The 21,830-nt window shown below is 28.1% G+C and overlaps 5 protein-coding genes and 1 long non-coding RNA gene across 13 annotated transcripts; 2 read left to right on the top strand and 4 right to left on the bottom strand.

The window, feature by feature from the left end:
• Positions 1–116: 116 nt before the first annotated feature.
• Wus (TM2 and DnaJ domain-containing protein wurst) lies at positions 117–3,199 on the bottom strand. Its single transcript, XM_074245526.1, has 6 exons — positions 3,047–3,199; positions 2,390–2,711; positions 1,641–1,788; positions 1,102–1,466; positions 627–734; positions 117–497 (listed from the first exon to the last, which is right to left on the bottom strand). The coding sequence occupies exons 2-6, from the start codon at positions 2,696–2,698 to the stop codon at positions 291–293; spliced, it is 1,137 nt and encodes a 378-aa protein (XP_074101627.1). The 5' UTR covers positions 2,699–2,711; positions 3,047–3,199; the 3' UTR covers positions 117–290.
• A 709-nt stretch (positions 3,200–3,908) lies between these two features.
• Positions 3,909–6,527, top strand: LOC141529110 (uncharacterized). The gene is made up of 2 exons (XM_074245525.1): positions 3,909–4,305; positions 4,656–6,527. The coding sequence occupies exons 1-2, from the start codon at positions 4,048–4,050 to the stop codon at positions 5,883–5,885; spliced, it is 1,488 nt and encodes a 495-aa protein (XP_074101626.1). The 5' UTR covers positions 3,909–4,047; the 3' UTR covers positions 5,886–6,527.
• Positions 6,410–10,853, bottom strand: LOC141529112 (alpha-tocopherol transfer protein-like). Its single transcript, XM_074245527.1, has 7 exons — positions 10,697–10,853; positions 8,186–8,411; positions 7,810–7,969; positions 7,685–7,746; positions 7,420–7,613; positions 6,850–7,063; positions 6,410–6,733 (listed from the first exon to the last, which is right to left on the bottom strand). Exons 2-7 carry the CDS (start codon positions 8,367–8,369, stop codon positions 6,528–6,530), a joined length of 1,020 nt encoding a protein of 339 aa, XP_074101628.1. The 5' UTR covers positions 8,370–8,411; positions 10,697–10,853; the 3' UTR covers positions 6,410–6,527.
• Positions 8,385–10,061, top strand: LOC141529114 (uncharacterized). Its single transcript, XR_012479523.1, has 2 exons — positions 8,385–8,520; positions 8,659–10,061. It is a non-coding gene; the product is annotated as an uncharacterized LOC141529114 (long non-coding RNA).
• Positions 10,854–11,480: 627 nt separating the features above from the next.
• Positions 11,481–15,036, bottom strand: LOC141529119 (uncharacterized). Of its 2 annotated transcripts, XM_074245540.1 has the most exons (5): positions 14,820–15,036; positions 14,484–14,646; positions 12,672–14,179; positions 12,300–12,568; positions 11,487–11,895 (listed from the first exon to the last, which is right to left on the bottom strand). In XM_074245540.1, exons 2-3 carry the CDS (start codon positions 14,633–14,635, stop codon positions 12,994–12,996), a joined length of 1,338 nt encoding a protein of 445 aa, XP_074101641.1. In that variant the 5' UTR covers positions 14,636–14,646; positions 14,820–15,036; the 3' UTR covers positions 11,487–11,895; positions 12,300–12,568; positions 12,672–12,993. The 2 variants fall into 2 exon arrangements, with proteins under 2 accessions (XP_074101640.1, XP_074101641.1); XM_074245539.1 differs by having other exon boundaries at positions 11,481–12,568.
• Positions 15,037–15,758: 722 nt separating this feature from the next.
• Fmt (phosphatase 6 regulatory subunit 1-like protein fmt) lies at positions 15,759–21,754 on the bottom strand. Of its 7 annotated transcripts, none has more exons than XM_074245535.1 (18): positions 21,702–21,754; positions 21,146–21,336; positions 20,742–20,821; positions 20,524–20,675; positions 20,028–20,149; positions 19,609–19,779; positions 19,317–19,495; positions 19,117–19,230; positions 18,708–18,840; positions 18,352–18,618; positions 18,205–18,269; positions 17,920–18,118; positions 17,733–17,819; positions 17,560–17,657; positions 17,387–17,474; positions 17,134–17,323; positions 16,598–17,060; positions 15,759–16,481 (listed from the first exon to the last, which is right to left on the bottom strand). In XM_074245535.1, the coding sequence occupies exons 2-18, from the start codon at positions 21,203–21,205 to the stop codon at positions 16,433–16,435; spliced, it is 2,517 nt and encodes an 838-aa protein (XP_074101636.1). In that variant the 5' UTR covers positions 21,206–21,336; positions 21,702–21,754; the 3' UTR covers positions 15,759–16,432. The 7 variants fall into 7 exon arrangements, with proteins under 7 accessions (XP_074101636.1, XP_074101633.1, XP_074101639.1 ...); XM_074245532.1 differs by having other exon boundaries at positions 21,619–21,713; XM_074245538.1 differs by having other exon boundaries at positions 19,609–19,746; positions 21,619–21,713.
• Positions 21,755–21,830: the final 76 nt, after the last annotated feature.

Below are 21,830 nucleotides of genomic sequence, written 5' to 3'. Positions count from 1 at the left end.
TTTTAGTTATTAAAAAAATATAAAAATATCAAATCAAAATTTATGATAAAACTTAATATTTAATATTTAATTTAACTCTAAAATTTTTTCAACGCCGCGAAAAAAAAAATTTAGTAATTTTATTTTTAAATATAAATTATAAACTATATTTAAAATTTAAATAATAATAAATTTACAATATTATAAGTCTATTTAAAATAATTATGATAAAAAAATAATTTTGTAGTGCGCAAAGCGCAGAGTCATTGATTGAAGACTATTGATTTAATGGAAAGACTATATTATTAAAATCATCCGTTCCGACGATTTTTACGTTGCCGTCGATTCTTTTTGCTCGAGAGAATTTCGTAAGCCTCTTGAATTTCCATGAATCGATTTTGCGCGGCCTTACGCTCTTCCGCAGAACCCTTTACTTTGTCGGGATGATGTTCTTTGGATAACATTCGCCATTTAGATGTGATCTCACTTTCTGACGCTGTTTGAGAAAGTTCTAAAACCTAAGACAATTATGTATAAGTATGAGAATATATATATATATATATATATATATATATATATATATATATTTACATGGAGTTTTGAAATTATAGATTATAAATATTTATAATAAATTATTTTATACATACTTTGTAAGCGTTCATTTCTCCACGTAAATCTGACATGTCTACTAACTGTTGCCATGTTGCCCAGAATCCTTGATTCTTCACTTGCTCCCATGTAGCCCATAGAGTTGTCTGAAACCGACAATTTTAATTTATATTTTATTAATTCAGGAATAAAAATTAGTAAGTGTCATGAATAAAAAAAATTTTGTGTCCAGGATACATAATTAAGTTTGTATCTTGAGAACTATTGACATTTTTAAAGATATAAGCTCATCCCGACATCACACTCGTCGAGACCTTTCATTTGACTACCCACATCAATTTTTCATATATTTTATATATTTATATATATATATAATATATAAAAAATGCATGTGGGTACTCAAATGAAAGCTCTTGATGAGTGTAACACCGATATGTGCTTATATTTTTAAAAACGTTAATATTTAAAAAACTATAGTGCAATTTAACAAAATTAATTATTTAATAAACTTACTTTTAAATCCAACCACATCGGAGAAGTAAAAAAATGTTTAACAGCCTCAGATAATTTAATTTCTTCCCCTTCGCTGTCAGTAACAACAGCATTGAAGTAGAAGTAGCTCGTCCAAAGCGCCAAGTACAACGCAAGAGCCAGAGAAAATGTAATGACCCGTTTTCCCACCGATTTTTTTTCCCGAGGCTTGAGTCTCCATTGTTTGCTGAAAGTGTCGAAGACCAGAGCGTCTACAACGACCATCAAACTCAACCAGGTACTGTCATCGCCGATGTAGTAGAGTGTCGGGTACATCAGGTACGAGCACGCCAGAGTCAGCCAGAGAGACCCTTGCTCTCTACCGATGTTTCCTATCACCCACACACCTGCAATTGTTATTTTTAATTACTCGTTACTCATCAGAGCAAATAGTGCATGCATGTAGGTATCATAAATTATAACTAATGAATATTTATCGTTATCGTAAGAGATAACAATAACTTAATTGCTAAGTAAATTGGTTAAAATTTATATTATTTAATATCTTGTTGAAAATTTACCTAGAGCGACTGCTAGAGGCACAAAGATCATCAGAGGCCGTAAATTGTACCCGTGAATTTCATCCTGAGGAATTGCTGACCAGAGTAACAAGCCCCAGAAGTATCCGACTATCAAAGCACCAATAAATCTTACAGTCGAAAACGTTGGCTGGAAAAAAAAATTTTTTTTATTGGAGTTTGGAAATAAATTTATATTATTAAGAGAAAAAGTAGGATTTTGTCTCCAGGATTGTCATGAATTATTGATATAAGCTCATCTCGATGTTACACTTGTCAAGACCTTTCATTTGAATACCCACATCAATTTTTCATATATTTTATATATTTATATATATATATATATATATATATATATATATATATATATATATATATATATATATATATATATATATATATATATATATTACATATATGTATATATGAAAAATATATTAAAAATGCATGTGGGTACTCAAATGAAAGCTCTTGATGAGTGTAACGCCGGGATGAGCTTATATTTTTAAAGCCGTCAGTAGTTAAAAAAGTACAGTGCAATTTTACAAAAGTTATTATTTAAAAAAGCAAAATTTAGATAATTTTTAGAAATTTTTTAACAAATAAAATATTAAAAAAATTCCATGTTTAGAAGCTCTAAAAAATTTTTAATGGAATTTATTAAAAATAATTTTCTAGATAAAGCCAATTTAATTTTAACAGCTAATTTAAACGTCCTTAGAACTGTTTTAATTTAACTATAAATTAATTACCTTTCTATTGTGCCTGACTGAAAGCTTGAAGCTTTCCACAAAATGCGGATGATTATTAACGTCATCGACGTAGGTAGAAATTCTTAGCAAATCTCTTAACCAACCGATTCCAAAGTACCCTCCTAGAGTCGTTAACCAAATAAAAGCATGAGCGTCACGGCCAAGGTACAGGTGGTGTGCTCCAAAAATCCCGCCAAACACCCACCAGAAGTAGGCCCAGAATTTTGATTTTAATTTTTTTTCCGGTATAATAGTTCCGTTTGAATGTACTTTGTTTGTGGTCTCCTTTGTTCCGTTTGTCAGCTCCATTTTAACTGATAAACTGAAATAAAAATAATTAAATTACACCAAGTCAGTATTTTTTAATAAAAAAAATTTTCAATTTTAATTTTCACATAAATTTTTAATTAATAAAATTTATTTTTCAGTTCCGTGACCTTGGAAAGGTCTTTAAATATTTTTGACACACTGAAACGTAGTTTTGTCACTGAGAAAAATGACACGTAGTCACGAGTATGTTAAGTCGGCATTTTTAAACTGCATTAAAACTATTGTAAGTAGTATTTGTTAGACCAAATGTTTTATGTCAAATGCACACTCAGGTGATTATATATACATAGATATAGTATATAAGGAGAGTAGTAAACTGTATCTCACCTCTTGTTACTTCACTAATGGCTAGGCATCCGTTAAACAACAGCACAGGTAAGTTGCAACCGTAAACACACGTCAGTACCTGAGAAATAACGGGAATATGCCTGACGTGGATTCATTACAGAGGATTCTTTTTCCCTCTCTTCCACCTATTTCTTTAATATGTATTTTCTTCCTTCCATTTCTACTGGTTTATATACTCATACCTTGATCTTGACCATGAGCTGTCAAAAGTAGGCCAGTGACTTGTAACACTAAAGTTAGCCAAAGTTTTTAATTAAAAAAAATTTTTTTTAATTATTAAATTAGAACATTTTAAAAAATTTTTAATAAAAACAAATTATGGCAAAAAAAATTGACATCTAAAAAATTGAATAAGTAAAGAATGCAATTTTTTGAAGCAAATTTATTTAATAAAAAAAATAAAACAAATGACACTGAAGTTGGCAGACATTGAAAATTATTTTTAAAAAATTGCATTTATAGTTATTTAAAATTTATAAATGTCAATTTTATTTTTTTAGTAAAAAAAAAAATTCTAAAAATTTTTAAACGTCGGCTAATTTAATTTTCATCAGTGATTTTAATAATTAACAATTATTTTACTTACATTTCACTTTTGGTAATTTATTTTCTTGGTCTTTTAAAATTTTCTTCATCATTTCTTCACCTGAAATAATTTATAAAATTATTTATTAATAATTAAAAACATTTTTTTTTTTTAATCACTTTTAGATTAAAAAATAAAAATAAAAATTAATTTTAAAAAAACATTAAAGAAGAAATGTAAAAATGTTGATTAAATTTTTTGGTTATTGTTTAAAATCTGTAATACCGGCTGGGAAGAAATAAAAAAAGAACCGAAGACCGGAATAAAAAAAAGATGGCTGTCATAAAAGCACATGAGCCACGAAATGTTGTTATGGGTGGTAAATTAACTTGGTTAAAAGTTTGTTATTTACTTTTTATAAATAATAACGAGTGATAATAATAAATGATGTGTTATGGAAGAATATAATTGTGAAAAAGTTAAATTGCGTCATAAGGAATGGAGAAAGATTGTTAAAAAAGAACGACGTAAACGGGTGAGACGGAAAACCGCTCAGCTGAGAGATGCCGAGGAGAAACAGCTGCAGGTGGCGCTCGAGAGAAGCGCGGGATATTTGAACTGGCTTCTTAAACAGAAATTGTTGCAAGAGGAGAAAGAGAGAAAGGAAGCGGAGGAGTTGGCGGAACAAGAGAAGCAATGGCTGGAAAATGAGGTTAGTTTTAGTTTCTTCTTTGAGGATTAAAAATTAATTTAGCAGATTTGATTATTTTTAGAATTTTTTAACAAATAAATTATGGCAAAAAAAATTGACATTTAAAAATTAAAAAAAAAAAATAAATAAAAAATGCAATTTTTTGGAACAAATTTTATTAGTGGAAAATTTTTTAAGTATTTTTTTATTGTAATTAATTTATTATAAAAAATAATAAATTGTCAGCTATCAGCTGACTTGAATTTAATTTTTTTTTATTTTATAAAATTTTTTTCTTAATAATTGAAATGCTAAAAATGATTAATTATTATTAGTGTTTTATTAACTAATTATTCTAAATAAAATTTTAGGTTAGAGCTCAAAAAGAATGGCAAGAATCTCAAGAGCGCAAAGCACGCGCCCGAGCGGAACAGCAGCGCCAAGAAGAAATAATAAGAAAAGAATTTGAAGAAAAGCAAGAAGCACTAAAAAAGAAGCGTGAAGAAATAAAGCGGCTGCAGGACGAGGAAATTAACAGGCAAGTCCAATTAGAAAAAGAAATAAATGATTACATAGACACTGGAGCGAGAACTCCTGAATATTTGAGGTTAACTAGCGACACGCACCCAACAAAGGAGCCGTGCGTGTTCTTCACCAAAACTGGAGCTTGCAAATATGGCGACGCGTGTTCCAGGAACCACCAAAGAAAATCCCTGACCAAAGTGATCCTGATTCCGGGCTTCTACTCGCACTTTTCGCTGGAAAAAAATTCCAATGAGTATGACACCGATGTGGGACTGGAGTTTGAGTCTTCGGAAACGCGCAAGCACTTTAGAGACTTTTACAAGGACGTAGTGCCTGAGTTGGAGAGCTTCGGTAGGATCAGGACGCTCAAGTGTTGCTTCAACAGCGACATCCACCTCAGAGGAAATTTGTACGTCGAGTACGAGACTGAGCGCGAAGCTGCCAGAGCCTGGAGGAAGCTCCGGAGTCGCTGGTACGCTGGAAGGCAAATTAATTGCGAGTTTGCTAATATTGCCTCCTGGAGGAACGCCATCTGCGGGATGTTCCACTGCCCCAAGGGTCGGGCTTGCAATTTTATCCACGCTTTTATGAACCCCGGAGACGAGTACGAGATCAAGAGTCCGCCTTGGCGCCCTATTAGGGTCGACAGGGAGTCCACCAGCAGCCGCAGAGACAGGATGGATCTCCTGGAAGAATCCAGGAGAAGAGAAGACACTCATCGCAACTGGCGATGGTCTGAGTCTCCGGAAGTCGATGTGGAAGCTATTAACTTGAAGGAAGAAAAGGAGAGACTGAAATCTAGGCGGCGGTCTGAAACTCCAGGCTCCAGGTCTGAAAGACATTCTAAGGGTAGGAGTTCCAGGAGGGATAAGAAGAAATCTAGGAGACATTCTTCCCAATCTAGGCATGAATATTCTTCTAAAAAGAAGAAACGCTGTGATAAGGATAAAGAAAATGGAGAGTTGAAGGAAAATAAATTGGAGAAGAAATTTAAAGAAGATATAAGAAGAAAATCTAGAGATCAAGGAAAAATTCACAACGGTTGGGACACTACTGATTCAGAGGATAGTTCTTAATAAAATCTAAGCCTTAAATAATATGTCTAAGCCGATTAGGCCATTGTTAGCCTTATTGTAAATAAATTATAATTAATTTTATTTTTATAACATTGTAAAAATTATCATTCATAATTATCAGGAATGTGGACAAAATAGGATCATAATAATAATTATTATGTCTGATATTATTATTATTATTATTATTATTATTTTTATAATTCAAAATTACAAACTCTACAAAATTCTAGTGGAATTTAAAAAAAAAATCTTGTGCAAGTTTTTTCTGAAAACTAGTAAATTATTTCAACTTTTTTTATTAAAATTAAATTAGCCGACACGTGAAAATTTTAATAAATTTTTTATTTAAAAAATTTTAACTTGTAGATGAAAAATTATAGTTCAATTTTTTTCAAGTATTTGAAATTTAATTATTAAAAAAAAATGTCGGCTAATTTTAGTTTATTTTTTTAATTATTTAATAAAATAAATGAAATATTTATAACTAAAACTAAACATCACCTTATTTAAAATAATTTTTTGAGAAACTTTGAAACCTATTTCTTCACGAAGAAAAAAAAATTTTTAAATTAAAAACCTTCCTAATCGAAATTAAAAATAATTTAATTTAAAAAAAAAAAAAAAAAAAACTAATAAATAAAATCAATCAACTTCTAATTTTCTAAAAGATCCACTGAGCCCGTGTATCGTTGAGTCACCGGAATTCAAATCGCCGCAGCCCAAGCCTTGTTTCAAAGCCGAAACAGCTCCTTCGCGTGCTTTTTCCGAGTACATATTAATACGTACTTTCATTTTGTCATTTCTCAATAGAATTGGTCGTGCTTCTAAAACTTCCTTTCTCCAAAGTTCTAATCAAGATAAAACAGATAAATAATTAAATTTATTTAACTAAAAAATTTCAACAGAATTTTATTTCAATTTCAGAGCAATCAATTGCTCAATCTAATGAAATAAAAAGACTTACCAATCATCTCTTTCATGGGCATTTTACCGCCATATTCTTTCGGCAACATGCTGGTGTCCATTCCCTTGGCGATAGCTTCTTCCAAATTTTCGTACAAAGTCACGCGCTTCTTAATCTTGTCAGACACCAGGGACATCCCAAAATCAAGGACGTACTGCAGTTTTTTCGGGACATTTATTCCGACGACCACTTTGTGCCTCATTGGAATAGTGCGCTGCAATAAAATAAAATAAAAAATTACTCCATTGACTTTCACCTTTTTATTTGTCCAACTTCTAAATATCTAACTAATAAATTCCGTTTCCTAACAATCCGAAATTTTATCACTGAATAATCTCAAGCCCGGATATTGAAACCGGTTTTTTTTATTAATTTGTGTAACATATTCATGGATTATGTGAGTGTCCTTGGTGAGCTGATTAACCAACAACGTAACAAACAAAAGTGAAAGATCTGACATCTCTTTATTTACATAATACTCAATGATTTTAATTTATCAATGTATTTATAATTAATTTTACTATTAAATTAAATAAATAATACCGAAATTTAATTAAAAGTGACACTTACTTCGCCATTTTTAACAATGCGAACAGCTTCACGCGGTGTAAACAAAGTAATATGCGGGAATCCAACTCCAGCGCCATCTGCGAAGTGTGAAAATCCACGCACTTGATTTTCTTCGTCCTCCATTAATGTTTCATAAGCAATTCCGTGGATTTTGCACATGTCAACGTTGGTATATTTGTATGGATCAAAAACTCCTGGAAAAACAATTATTTAAGCACAAATATTCAATTAAAATTAAAAAAAATTTATATGACAATGATTTTACCAGGTCTGGTAATAATAACCCGGCGGCCATTTGCATCACGGCCCGGTGCAGCAAAAATGTACCTTAAAAGTGAAATTGAAATAATCAATTATTTGTATAAGAAGAAATGTCAACTAAAAACGTACCCAAGTGACAGCAACTCATCCATATTAGGCTCGTTGATATCCAAGTTATTAAAAGCTGGGTGATAAACTTGCCTCAGTAATAAATATCTTTCTACAGCTTCCTGAGACATTGGTACGCTGAATTTTTTAACTCTCAAAAATCTAAGAAGAAATTGAGCATCTGGAAGTAATAATTTTTTTTTATTTATTTATTTACAATAAGAAATATACTTAATTGAAATTAAATTAGCCGTCTAAAAATTTTTATAATTTTTTTATTAAAGAAAATATTTGACATTTAGAAAATTTGAAAATGTCTGCTAATTTTAATATCATAGAAATATATTAAAAATTAAAAATTAAATTAATGATTTTTTTTTTCTGTTTACAAACTCACCAAGACGGCAATTTTCAATGCGCTCATTCCGCATAATATAATCACGCATTTGTTCCAGAGCAGTGTTGCGTCTTGATTCATCTTCCCTCAATTCCTCCTTGGCGACTTCTTGAGTTTCTTTAGACAGTTTGCAAACGTAAGTATCTGGCTCAGTAACCCATTTGATACCTTCTCCGAAACCCATTTTTAATCAAGAAATGAACGAGATTTAATGGAATCTAGTTAACTGAAATGCAAACAAAGGAATTAGACATTTATCTTGATGAGTGACTATAAAGAATGGGAATCTCTTTAAATAATATAGATTATTTACTTTCATGCCGATAAAAAAAAAAGTAAGTAGCTTATAACCATCTACAATTGATTCCTTTTTCATTATATATATATATATATATATATATATATATATATATATATATATATATATATATATATATATATATATATATATATATATATATATATATGTCTAGATGTTATATGTTATGTCAAGGAAACAAAGAAAGTGATGTAGGTCAACGTCGCCGGACCAACTGCTCACTTTCACTTTCCCTGGGTCAATGTGACCTCGAAAAATTTTTTTATCCTTTCTGGTAGGTGTCTAATTAATATTATAAATATACATAAAAAATTTATACATTATATTTTATATTTTACAGACTGACCGAAGAAGATAAGCGAAGTGTTACATATCAAATATTACATCAAATTACGTCCGCAAAGAAAGGAAAACCTTGAAAGAAATTAAAAAATAATAACTTGTAATAATCTAACGTAATATTTACAGAATCGAATGATATAACATGCAATGGATAATATAATGTACGCGTAATATCTCGCTCCGGAGTAATGTTATGCTGCATGGAGGTAGAGATGGAGATGTGGAAGAAATAAACGGTTTAACTCGTATTAGCTCTTTCGTAATAACTTTCTCCAGTTATATAACGATTATATGTCGAGTGGATATCAAGTATGGGTTGTTCACCCATCTTTCTTCTCTGAGTCACTAGGCCTTTGGTTTTTACTCTTACGAGAGATATAAACTATTGATATTACTTTAATAACTACTTTTTTAATTAAATTAGATAGTTGTTAATAACTCATTTCAGCTAATCACACTTGTTTTATATAGGTCATGTTTACCTTTTCTTCCGGGTTGCTTTATTATTCATTAAAGTCTCTTTTTGGCAGCGAAAAAATTTTTTAATAATTCAAAAGTTGGATTTAAAATTTATTTGATAGAAAATATTAAAAATTTTTGAACGGAATTTAAAATTTATAATTTTTTACAAAATTTATTATTATTGTTAAACAATATTTGTAAGTTTATAAATTTTTATTGCAAGTAATTTATTGTTATTTGTTGTTAATTATTAAGTCATAATAGGAAATTAAATTTTTCAGGCAATTAAAAAAAACAAACAAACAAAAGAAGAAAACTAAATTCTTGGAAGAATAACAAGTTTAAAAAAAAATAAATAAATTCTGGTTATCCTTGGGATGAAATTTGAATGCCGCAAAAACTATCTCCAGCGGCTTTTTACTAGTACAGAATAAATGTTAATTAGAAAAACTATCCTTGACAAATAAATAAAATGATGAAACCATCAAGTTCAACTGGTAATGCTTATATTGCATTATTCGTCAGCAATTTGTATTCAAGAGGGCTCAAGTTTTAAGATGACACCTGATAAATGCGGAATATTAGTAAAGTGTATTAATATTTAACTGATGAGCAGGTTGAGGGTAACTTGACCCCGACACGCATTAACGAATTTGAATTGTAATGCGCTCTCCTTAAGAATAGTATTGACGTATATTATTAGTGATCTAGTGGTTTTTTTTTTTTTTTTTTTTTTTTTTTTTTTTTTTTTTTTTTTTTAATAATAATAATAATAATAATAATAATAATATATATATAGAAAAAATAATTTATATATATGGTCAATGATTGCTAAGTAAAAAGTTAAACGTTAATAAAAAATGGAATCGCTTCGATAAATGTTTTCCGCGTGGAAAGCTACAACTGTCGAAGCAATTAATTATCTAACTTAATTAATATAAGGTAATTTTTTTTTTTTTATTAGAAAATTTAATTAAAAATTTTTATAAAATTTAAATTAAAATATTTATAAAATTTTTTACATACATAATTGCTCCGCGGGGAAATAGACAAAGAACAACTTGCATTTATTAAAAAATTAGTTGTATAATATTATGCGTTAGAATAATTATATATTATGAAATTACATTTACAGTAATTATTATTATGGTTTAAATTATCTCACTGCATGGAATAAAATAATTTCATCAAAATTAATTAATTAAATGTTTGAATTAAAATTTTTATTACTTTAAAATGACACTTTTATTTTAAAAATGCAGTGAAATAATTTGTCACACACTAATTTTAATTTTTTAAAAGTTAGCTTCACAAAAAATAATCACTTTTTTTAATTTTTTTTTTTTTTAATTAGTATAAAAGTGTAATAATTTTGAAAACACACGTACCCCAAACGCTGTTGCTTTGCGGCAAACTTGTAAGCAACTGCCCCTTCGCCAAGGCTTGATCACTCTTTTATAATTTTGACGAGCTCCTCTCTTTCTCCAAGCTCTCTGGTACCACCTGAGGCTATCAGTTTTGTCCCAACGTCATGGTCTGCTACCGAGATTTACTTAATCGCCCAACACTCCAGCTAACACTCATCTTTGTCTATGTTATTGTCATTTTTTTGTTCGGTCTTTTGATCTGTTGGAAAAAAAAAGGATATTAATCAACTATTTTATGATGAAAGTCATTGTCATTTTATTAAATAAATTATTACATTATACTTCCTTGAAAAAAAAAAAAAAAAAAAAGTACTTGTTACTAAATTGATAAAAAATTTTAATTAAATTTTTTAAAGAAGAAATAGATATGAATATTTAATAATTTAGTCATAAAAAAAAATTTTTAATATTTTATTTTTATAGAAATTTTTAATTAAATTTTTTAAAGAAGAAATAAATATGAATATTATAAAATTTTTAAGAATTTAATCATTATAAAAATTTTTATAAATTTTGATTTCTTCTTTTCTTAAAATTAAATTATTGTAAAATTAACAGCGTAATTTATAAACAACAAAATTTTTTTTTTAAATTATAATATTTTTCAACAATTCTTAAAATAAATTTCAAGGAAATTAATTAATAATTAATAATAGAATTTTACTTTAAAATAAATTTCAAGAAGAAATACCGACAAAAATTCATAATAAAAAATTTGTAATTTTTTTAGCCAAAATAATTAATGTTTATAAAAAAAAGGTAATTTATACGTAAGCGAAAAATTTTTCAAAGAAGAAATGACTCAACTAATTAAAAAAAAAAAAAAAAAAACTGTAACAACTAAAGTCATAAAACTTTTTACAAAATTGAATTTACTGTGAGTAAAAAAATAAGAGACAAATTTAGTGAAAGTTTTCCGGTACAATAAAACAAGAGCGAATAGCTTAATGATATCTTAAATCTAAAAGATACGGTTTTGTTAACAAGATGATAATATCTGGCTTATCACTTATAATTCCCTTAATTTGCTCTGCATTATTATTTTATTATATTATCCTTTTAATATTCACAATCATAAATCGTAAATCATAACATAAGCCGGAATTAAATATAGGAAATGCGTGTCCAACAATTAAACAGTCCATTGAGTAATATTAAATCTGAAATAATAATAAAAATGTTTATATAAACAAGTACAATAGCTAGTAATATAAAATAGTTGAAAGCAATTAAGTGTGACTAAAAAAAGGCATTTCTATAATTTAAATTCCGTGGTCCGTACCCGTTACATCATTTAAGACATGTAACAGGTAAACATTAAGTAATTTTAGCCTAAACGATATTTAAATGAAAATAATTACTTATAATGATACTTATACATAGATACGCATATTTATAAAATACATGTTGTTAGTTATCAATCGTAGTATTATTAGATTTTATTTATGCGTATGATTATCCAATATTATCTAAAACAATTATCCCTGCTTGCAATAAACAGCCTCCGGTTTATTAAAAATCCCAATTATTTATGTCCCGGTTAATATCTTCGTAAATATCTCACCGGTGCTTTGCTCCCAGGACTCAGTTTATTTTTTGTCAACATCTTGGACGCGATACTTAGTAGCTAGTAACTTTCTTCTGGTTAAATATATTTTTTTTTTCATTTTGCATAACTGAACGAACGTAATAATGTGTAACGCAATAATATACTTTCCTACAATTTCATGAGTTTCAGCGGTATCAAACTTATAGACACGCAACAATATTCCAAGGGACGTCCCGGTTGTTGGCTTCATATAATAATAAAAAGTGAAATGTTTTGTCTATACCCTGGGAGAAAAAAAAAAAAAAAAAAAAAAAAAAAGTACAACAATGGTCATTACTATTCTTCAACTCAATACTTTTTTAAGTTATATTATTTGTTAATACTTACACTTGGATGGGCTTTAAAAAAATCATTTCATGTGCGGTCTTTAATTAAAGCGAAAAATTAATACAGTTTATTTATTAAGTACTATTATTACTTTCTTCGCGTTGCCTGTCTGGAGTAATTAATTATTTATAGTGAATTTTTATTACGTGTTTTATATAAAAATAATTTATTGCTTGAAATTTATTTTATTCTTCTTTATTATTTATTTTTTTTTAATTTAATTTAAAGCAAAAAATTTTTTTATTTTTAAATGTCTGCTAATGTATTATCAAAAATGAACAAAATAATTTTTTGATAAAAAAAATTAATCAAATAATTTATTTCACTTAACATAAAGTTGAACTTTAGCATAAGCGCCTTTGCAGCCGCTCTGTGAAGAAATGATACTCTTCATAACTTCTTCAACTTGAAGATCACTAATCTTAAAATTTAATTTCTTTGCTTCATCTCTAACACAAGCTTCCAGAGCTTGAGATTCCAAAACTTGAAAAGCGACAGCCTTAACTGGAACCTGAACCTTAAAAAAAGTGTCTTCGATGGTCCGGATGCTAATCTCCAAGTCTAGGGACTTCTTCAAATTAAAATCCACAGTCTCAGGATTGATCATCGCAAGAATAATGACCTTCGGTCTGTTCTTCTGCTCGAAGAAATACCTGACAAAGTAAACAAGATCCTGGAGATCTTTAATCCTCAAATTCTCCAGGACCACCAAATTGGAGTGCAAGGCTGAGAGAATGTCATAGGCTTCAGGAATGGAGTCAGCTAGCGGCGGGATGTACTCGTAAATATTATGAGTGTGAGGAAAGTGTTTCTTTATAATTTTCCCTGCGTAAGTTTTTCCAACGCCAGTGCCTCCAACCAAGGCGACGACTTTAAAGTCCAGAGAATTTTCCTGAAAGAATTCATACAGCTGGACGACAGCGAGATCTTGCCCGTAGATTTTCTGGCTGAGCTCCAGGCTCGCGTTCCTGAAGTCAAACGACGGCTCGTAGATCTCCGTGATGAGGCTGGAGATAATTAACACACTCAAGGCCACAAGTCCGAAGAATAAGAGCTTGACGGACCTGCTGGACCTCGCGGCCGTGAACTCTTGGGCTAAAGGTCGCAGTTTTTTCAAGTCTGCCTCGATGATAGCTTCCTTGTTTTTGGAATCGCCTTGAACTTTCAATTCTGGATCTTTCGAGGCATTCATATCTAAAGCAGGTTTTCGGACAAATACAGGCGAGTCTGCTCTTCGGCGGTCGTCGTAACTCGACCGACTGCGTCTATGTTTTTTTAATTCGCATGAAGTTCCGCGACGTGAATCATCAGATATCTGCAAGAGACTTAAATTTACTGCCTGTAGGTGACAAGGTTCTGACTTTTCTTTTATTTGCATCGGTAGCTTATTCAAGGAAGATGACTTCAGGTTTTTTACACTGTGTGACACACGTGGGAAGCTTGAGGTCCAAATCTCTTGGCTCTGAGGCTTGCCTGCTGCGGTTATTAGAGTTGAAACTTTTACTTGTCTGTAAATATTTAGCATTAATAATTAAGCGGTTTGAATAATTATTTATATTATTTTTTTTTTAATTAAAAAAATTATTACAAAAAAATTTTTTTAAAAATGTCACTTAAAATTTAATTAAAAAAATTCCATATGTTAAAATTAAAGAAAATTATTTTTCTACATGTGAAATTTTTTTTAATAATAATAATAACTTAATTTTCATTTTTTTTATTTTTACCAATTTGATATAAAATTATAAAAAAATTGTTAGAACTCTAATAAATTCAGGATCTTGTTTTTTAGAAGGGTAAATAATTACTAACCTGACATTTGAATTCTTGTCAAAAATCTGCTCACAGCTGTAGTGTTTAACGAGACCTTCAGTAGCTGTCACTTGTTGGAATATTAATTTTCGAGCTGATGACAAGTCTGTGAAGCTTGATGTTCTTGTTAAACCTTGGAAATTAATATCCATTGCTTAATTAGCTGCCAAAAAATTATTCATTATTTTTTTTTAATTTATCTAAAAATCATTTGATGATTTTTGGATTTTTACCAACATAACCTAGTTGATATTACAAATTTCGATTTAAAAATAATTACAATTTATAAATTTACAATTAATAAATTATAAATTTATTGCAAAATTTATTATTTACCTTTTTAGTTCCATTTTACACAATTAATCTAATTTGATTGTAAGACTTCAGTTAGTTTTACAGTTTAGGATAATTATTGTAAATAAATTAAATTTATTCAATTAATTTTGGAGGTAAGGACAATCATCTGGATATTTGTCATCTAATTTGTAAAAAAAAATTCTTGTTAGTAAACAAATATTTTTATTATTAATTTACCGGCACACACGTGTACTGACAATCATAAATAAAAAACTGCGCGCGCAGGTTATAACACTGAAGTTAGCCGTCAGCTGTTAATTAAAAAAAATTTTTTTAATAAATTAATTGCAATAAAAAAAACACTTCTGAAAATGTTTACTTGTGATTTTTATTAATTTTCACATGTGAAATTTTTTAATTTATATTTTTTATAATAATTTAATTGCTGTAAAATTCTAAAAAAATTTTTAACACCTGTCAACTTCAGTGTCATGCGCAGGATTTATTTTTTTAAGTAGAAGCCTATCAGATATTTTGAAAAGAATAAGTGAAAAAAAAAAAAAAAATGTGATAAATTACGCTGATAGACATTAGAAATTTTTTTTATAAGTTTATAAAATTATTGTGAAAAAAAATTTAATCAAAATAATTATTAGTGAAAATTTTTACAAGTGTTTTTTTTATTGAAATTTATTTGTTAAAAAAATTGACAGCTGTCAGCTGGCTTCAAGATGATGGTAAAGTAATTAATTTTTAGTACCAATAAATAAAATTAATAATAATAAAGTTAGCTGACGTTTTCAATATTTTAATTTTCTACATGTGAAATTTTTTTTTTAAAATAATTTTTTAATAAAAAAAAATTCTAAAATTTTTAGATGTCGGCTAATTTAATTTTAATAATAATTAATCTAAAAATAAAATACCAGTAAGAATATAAATCTAATTTAAGGTTTATTGTAGCAAAAAAAATGAATGTAAAAGTCGAGATGAATTTTTTATTCATTGTAACATCATTTAGCGTCATGGTAATTAATTTTATGATAAAAATACAAGGATTAATTCATATTACAGTTACTTTAATTCTACTAGTTTTAATTAAATAATATTTCATTTGTTTCTTTCTGTTTGTTTGTTTCTTCAATTAACTACTATATAGACATCGAACAATTTCACTATATAAAACAGTTGAGCATCAAATAACTCGCATTCATCGTATCTAATTAATTAATACAATGCATTAATGATAGTAATAATAAATTGACGACAATAATAATAGTAATAGTAATAATAATAATAATAATAATAATAATAATAATAATAATAATAATAATAATAATAATAATAATAATAATTAATAATTAATAATTGATAACAATACCCTGCAATACATAACTTGAAGCCATGTTTATACAATGTTTTTCATTTTTTAAGTATAAATTTAAATAACTCTGTAATTTGTGGACAATGTTTTTTTTTTCCCATCTGATATGATTTACGTATAATACAGAAATATAATCAAAATTTAATATACTTATTATTTTTTTTTTTTTTAAACTTCTTCGATGCATTCACTCATACATAATCACCAATTAACTAAACAAATAAATCTCATCCTTATAAATTTACAATTTAACAATCTGTTGGTTTGTTTATAAATTTGTAAGTGCACGTGTTTTATCTTCAGGCTCATTTGATTTTCTGAAATTTAATTTTAAATATTTTATTTTTAATAATAATAATAATTAAAAGTATTTAAAAAAAAAAAAAAAAAAAAAAAAGTAAATAGAGGAATAATAATAAAATTTAATATTTACCTATCACTTGTAGGAATATTTTCAATTGGCTCTACATTAGCATGATCATTTACATTTGAAGACACATTATTATCTGGATTTTCTTTAACTGAATCACTATTATTTTTATCCTCAATGATATTGTCTTTAATTGGATCTTGATCAGAGGATGCTTCTGGAGACTTAACATCATTAGGAGAAGAAGAAGAATTAGTCGAAAAAGGAGAAGAAGTGGCGATTGGTTCAGGATTAGAAGTAGCTAGTTTGTCTGTTGTACTAGTCGTTGTTTCAGGTACTTCCTGCTTTTCAGGTTCTGCGCTAGATTGCATGGTTGTTTGTGCAGGGTTTGCAATATTAAGCGTACTGTCAAAGTTGTCAAAATTAGCCCAGCCTGACGATTCATCCGTCGGCGATGTCGATGAATCCCAAGGATTTACTTCTGGTAGAATTGTATTGTTTGATAAAGGCTCTGGTGTGTCCCAAGCTGATTAATGATAAAGTTAATTAATAATTGTAAAATTTAATGATAAATAATAAATTTAATAATTGAAACTAACGATCAGCAGAATCTATTTCCATTTGAATGTCTTTAGTGTCTTCGTCCTCGTCGGAAGAAATAGAATCATGCTGTTGTTGCTTGAATGGCCAATCGCGCTTATCAATAACTGTTTGGAAAGTTAGTTCGCCTTCATCGCCCCATTCAAGACCGTCTTCCTCTAGGCCGGCTTTTTGTTTTTGCTGACAAATCTATTTAAATTATTAACCAATTATTTTCAATTAAAACTTTTAATAAAAAAAAAAATTATTTACTTTGTTAAATGCATCTTCTTGTTGGATAAGATCTTCTTCAGTTAAAGTGAAAGGCATCGTGGCTATCTGATCAACCGAATTACTGGGCCTATTAAAAATTCAATTTTAATTTTAAATAATTGTGAAATAAAAATTAAAAAAACAAAAAAAAAAAAATAATTTTTTATTCTTACTGCAGAGCATCATTTCCATCATTAAATTTATCATCGTACAAGCCGTAATGATCGGTAAAACGTGATGTCATTTGTTGTTCTTGATAATTTTCATAAACCTAAATAAATTTATAAAATAATTATATCCATATAGATAATAAAAATTTTGATAAAAATATTTTTAAATCAAGTACCTGCTGACAATAATTATCTTGGGAGTAAGAATTAAAATCTTCTGTGCTGTCCTCAGACGACGTGATGTACGGCTGTGTTTTTCCGCCCTAAAATTTAATTATTAATTAATTTATTAAAAAGGTAATTTTTTAATTATATTTCTAGAAAAAGAAAAAAAGATTGCTAAAAAAAAAAAAAAAAAATTACCAGGAATATTTGGTGTGTTTTGTTAATTTCAGCAAGTTGAGTATTTACAAGTGCTTCCCACTTTTCAAAGCACTCTTGAGGAACATTTTCTTTTAAATACTTGCTCAATTCTTCGCTCTTTTCAGACTTTTTAACAATATTATTAGCTATATTAATTAAATGGCCCATATAGCCTTGACGGATTCCATTTTCTTTTTTTCTGGGTTAAATAAATTATCTGGTTAATATAAATTGTCATTGACGTGAATTAAGATAATTAAATAAATAAAATAAATAAAAACATACTGTTTATCGTCATTTATCACCCATACGTCTAGTATACGCTCGATCAATTTACACTGAACAAATATCTGTTGCAAAAATTGATAATAATATTTAATAAAGTTTATAAAATATCAGCTGATTGATTTATGTAAAAATTTAAAGCCTTACGTGAGAATATACTAAATTGCTGTTCTCTTGCCACTCTCCACAAATAACTAAAGCCAGGCATTGATCTACTTGAGTATGGAGGAAGTTATTCCAACAGTACTTGAAAAATAGATCCAACAACGTTTGGAATGTACCTAGCTCAGCGAGCTTTTGGAATACTTTGATATTTTCCGACGAAAGAAGAGCTGTTAATAATTTGGCAATATGCAGGCGAGTATTCCCTAACGGAATCTCTAGTAATCCGGCTGTTGTTTTAACTGAGGACTTCTGTTGAGCAAATATAGAACAGGGTATTTAATTATATTTTAAAATGGATTATTATTATTTTTAATTGTGGTTAATTGATGTTGTCTTACAGGCGGTGGGTCCAATAATAGCTTTTGTAATTTTTCCAGGTACGGTAAATTGGCATTTTGGATTTTAATACGGTCCATATTTTCTGTTGTATCTTCACCAGAATTATTACCTTGTTTTGGATCAATTAAAATACTGAAATAAATTTTATTTTTTATTTTTAATAATTTTTAATTTTAAATTAATAATAATTAAATGAACAGACAGTTAATAATTTAAAAAAATTAAAAAAAATTTTTTCTTTATTTAAAATAAAATTAAGCAATAAATAAATAATAATTAAAAAATATTTTTAAAAATTCGCACTTAAAATTTTTTTAATTATAATAAAAATCTAAAAAATTATTATATGTCCGTTAAACTAAATATTATTTTTAAATTATCATAATTAATATAAAAAAATAATCATACTTGTTTGTTTCTTGACCAAGTAAAACTAATAGCACTTGAATACCTCCTACAATGCTACTTTCTTTATGTTCACCAGATAAAATAGTCTCTAATATTAATGACACGGTTTCTTCTCTGTAATAAAAAAAAAAAAAAAAAAAAAAAAATATTAATATTTGTATTAATTAATTAATAAAAAAAATAAATAAATAAAAACTTACGACTCTAATGTATTAAGAATAGGATCAGGATCAGTGCGTTCAGTGCACGTTAACCTGTACTCCCTTGCTAATTTAACAATATCGCAAAGTAACTGTGCCGCATTAGTATGTTTGTCTGAATTAGCTTCAGACGATAATAATTTAATCAATCGTTGTACTAGTTGCTGAGTATCCAACCACTTTTATAAAAGAAAAAAAAAATTATTTCAATAAAAATAAATTAATATAAAAAATAAAGTCATTCTAGTATCAATCTCCGGGCCTACGCTAAAACATAGAATTAAATTCTCACATTTAGTATATTCTGACGCATGTCAACGCCCTCGACCTTGGTGACAAGCTTCAGCACCAAGTCCATTATCGCTGAGGTCTCAAGGTGCTCAAGGAGACGATCCACGCACTTCTGGCGACCTTTAAGAAACTCTAAGACCTGCAAGCACATGAACTGATAGGAGTACCAATTCTGGTAGTGAGGAATGGATCAGGATTCAGTGACGGAGCAAAAGGGTTGGTGGAGGAAAAAGACTCATATATTAACTATTAATTTAGCTTACAGCAATATTTTCTTCAAATGCTGCTAATAGTATTTATTTAATAAGGTTTTTAAGCGTCAGTTAAACTATTAAATTTTCAAAATGCCAGAAATTATTATACTCAGAAATTAAATAGCAATTTTAAACTGACTAATTTAAGATTTTATTTTTTTATTACCTGGTCACTTTTACGGATCAAAAGTACTCCTATTATTTTACTGAAAAATGAGGCAAGAAGTGGGTTCAATGGTTCATCGGTGTCGATAAATGAATATAATTTTGCCAGCAAGGTTTCGGAACCTGAAAAAAAAAATTTAAGTCATAAATTTTATTCTTAAATAAATAAATTTTTTTTTTATTAATTCCTTTAATAATCTTTTAAGTAAAAAAAAATTTGTCAAACTTTATAAGACAAAAATTTTTTAAGTCTTCTTTAAAAGTAAAAAATTATTTAAAAAAAAATTAATTTTCTATTTTTTTAAGTTACTACAGTAATTTTGATATTTTTACTCCGTTTGTCAGACAAGAGCCAAGTGTCCAATTAAATTTAAAAACAAAACATTATTTAACATAATCACACCTTGTAACAGTTACCATTAAAAATAGTAAAACTAACAAGAAGAAGAAGAAGAAGAAGAAGAAGAAGTATAATTGAAGTTGCTCCAATAAATTACCTGCCAACTTTTCATTAAGAGTCGGAACATTGCACGTGAGTAATTCACAAGCTACATTGGGGTATTTGTACCTCCATCTCTCCTCGATGTCTTCAGGTGGCTCTTTAGTGATCATCGATACTAATTCTTCGATAACTTCAGGCCTCGTCAGACTGAAATAAATTTTTTTTTTAAATACCAATTCTATTACAAATATTAAATAATCTAACCACACTTACTATTCAACTAATTTTTTATTCTGACTTTTACACTCAGGCACTATTTCCTCTTGATCCATCAGCTCTTGAAGTGTGACATCCTTAAAAAAACAACGTAAAGGTTAGCTTTGACAATAAAATAGTAAATTAATTAGCAGTTGACTAAATTAATGACTAAGTATGACATTCAAGTTATTATTATTTATTATTATTATTATTATTATTGTCACTTGACAATTTTTTAATTTTATTTTAAGATGAAAATTAATTGAGCAGATATTTGATCACTTTAATAATTTTTTTAACAAATAAATTATAGCAAAAAAAAAAATTAAACTGCTTGTGAAACAAAATAAAAAAAATCATCAAGTGTCTGGTAAATTTAATGTCATGCAGCAAGTAAGGTTAACATAAAAAATACAAACTTCTTTGTTAAGTAATGCCTCAATTTGTGGAGACAATGCATAGATGTTAGCCCAAAACATCTTAGATCCACGCTGGCTTTCAAATAACCCACGTACTGAACTTGTAAATACTGTTTGATTCAAGTATTTTTATCTCCCACAGCATCCGGACCAAGTAATATGCTGGATTTTATTTTAATAATACTGAGCTGCTACAAAAAAAAAATACAAAAAATAATTATTAATCTAAATTAATCACTTGATTAAAAAATAACTAACGCGTATGTATTTAAGATAAACTGAAACGTAAAAGCTAAATAAAATATAAAAAGTTATTTAAGCAGATCTATACTACGGTACATAAAGTTTTTGCGATCATCACTGTGTTCAACTAACTGTGCTACATATGCTTATGCACTTGATTTTTAATGCCTAATGCTTATCATACAGCATACATACTCTTATTGAGATTACTATTATTATCATTACATTACATTAGATACTAGGATATATCTTCATTGTTCGCTCTCGCTCTTAATGTATTTAAATCCGTTATTCTAACTTATTCTCCACTTACTTATTTATTTTTTATTTTACATTTATTATATATGTTTTTCTCCCAACTACTGCACTGAGTTTTTCACTGTGCATGCGCGGAAGTATTAAAAAATTAAGCGCCATTTTGAATTTCTTATCGTTTCAGTAA

This window comes from Cotesia typhae, unplaced genomic scaffold (genome assembly GCF_013202065.1).
Source record: "Cotesia typhae breed Kobodo isofemale line unplaced genomic scaffold, CoteBio_Ctyphae contig_44, whole genome shotgun sequence".
Classification (NCBI taxonomy): Eukaryota; Metazoa; Arthropoda; class Insecta; order Hymenoptera; family Braconidae; genus Cotesia; species Cotesia typhae.
Note: the sequence above shows the minus strand (reverse complement) of the source record. Positions and strands in the feature narration are given on the sequence as shown.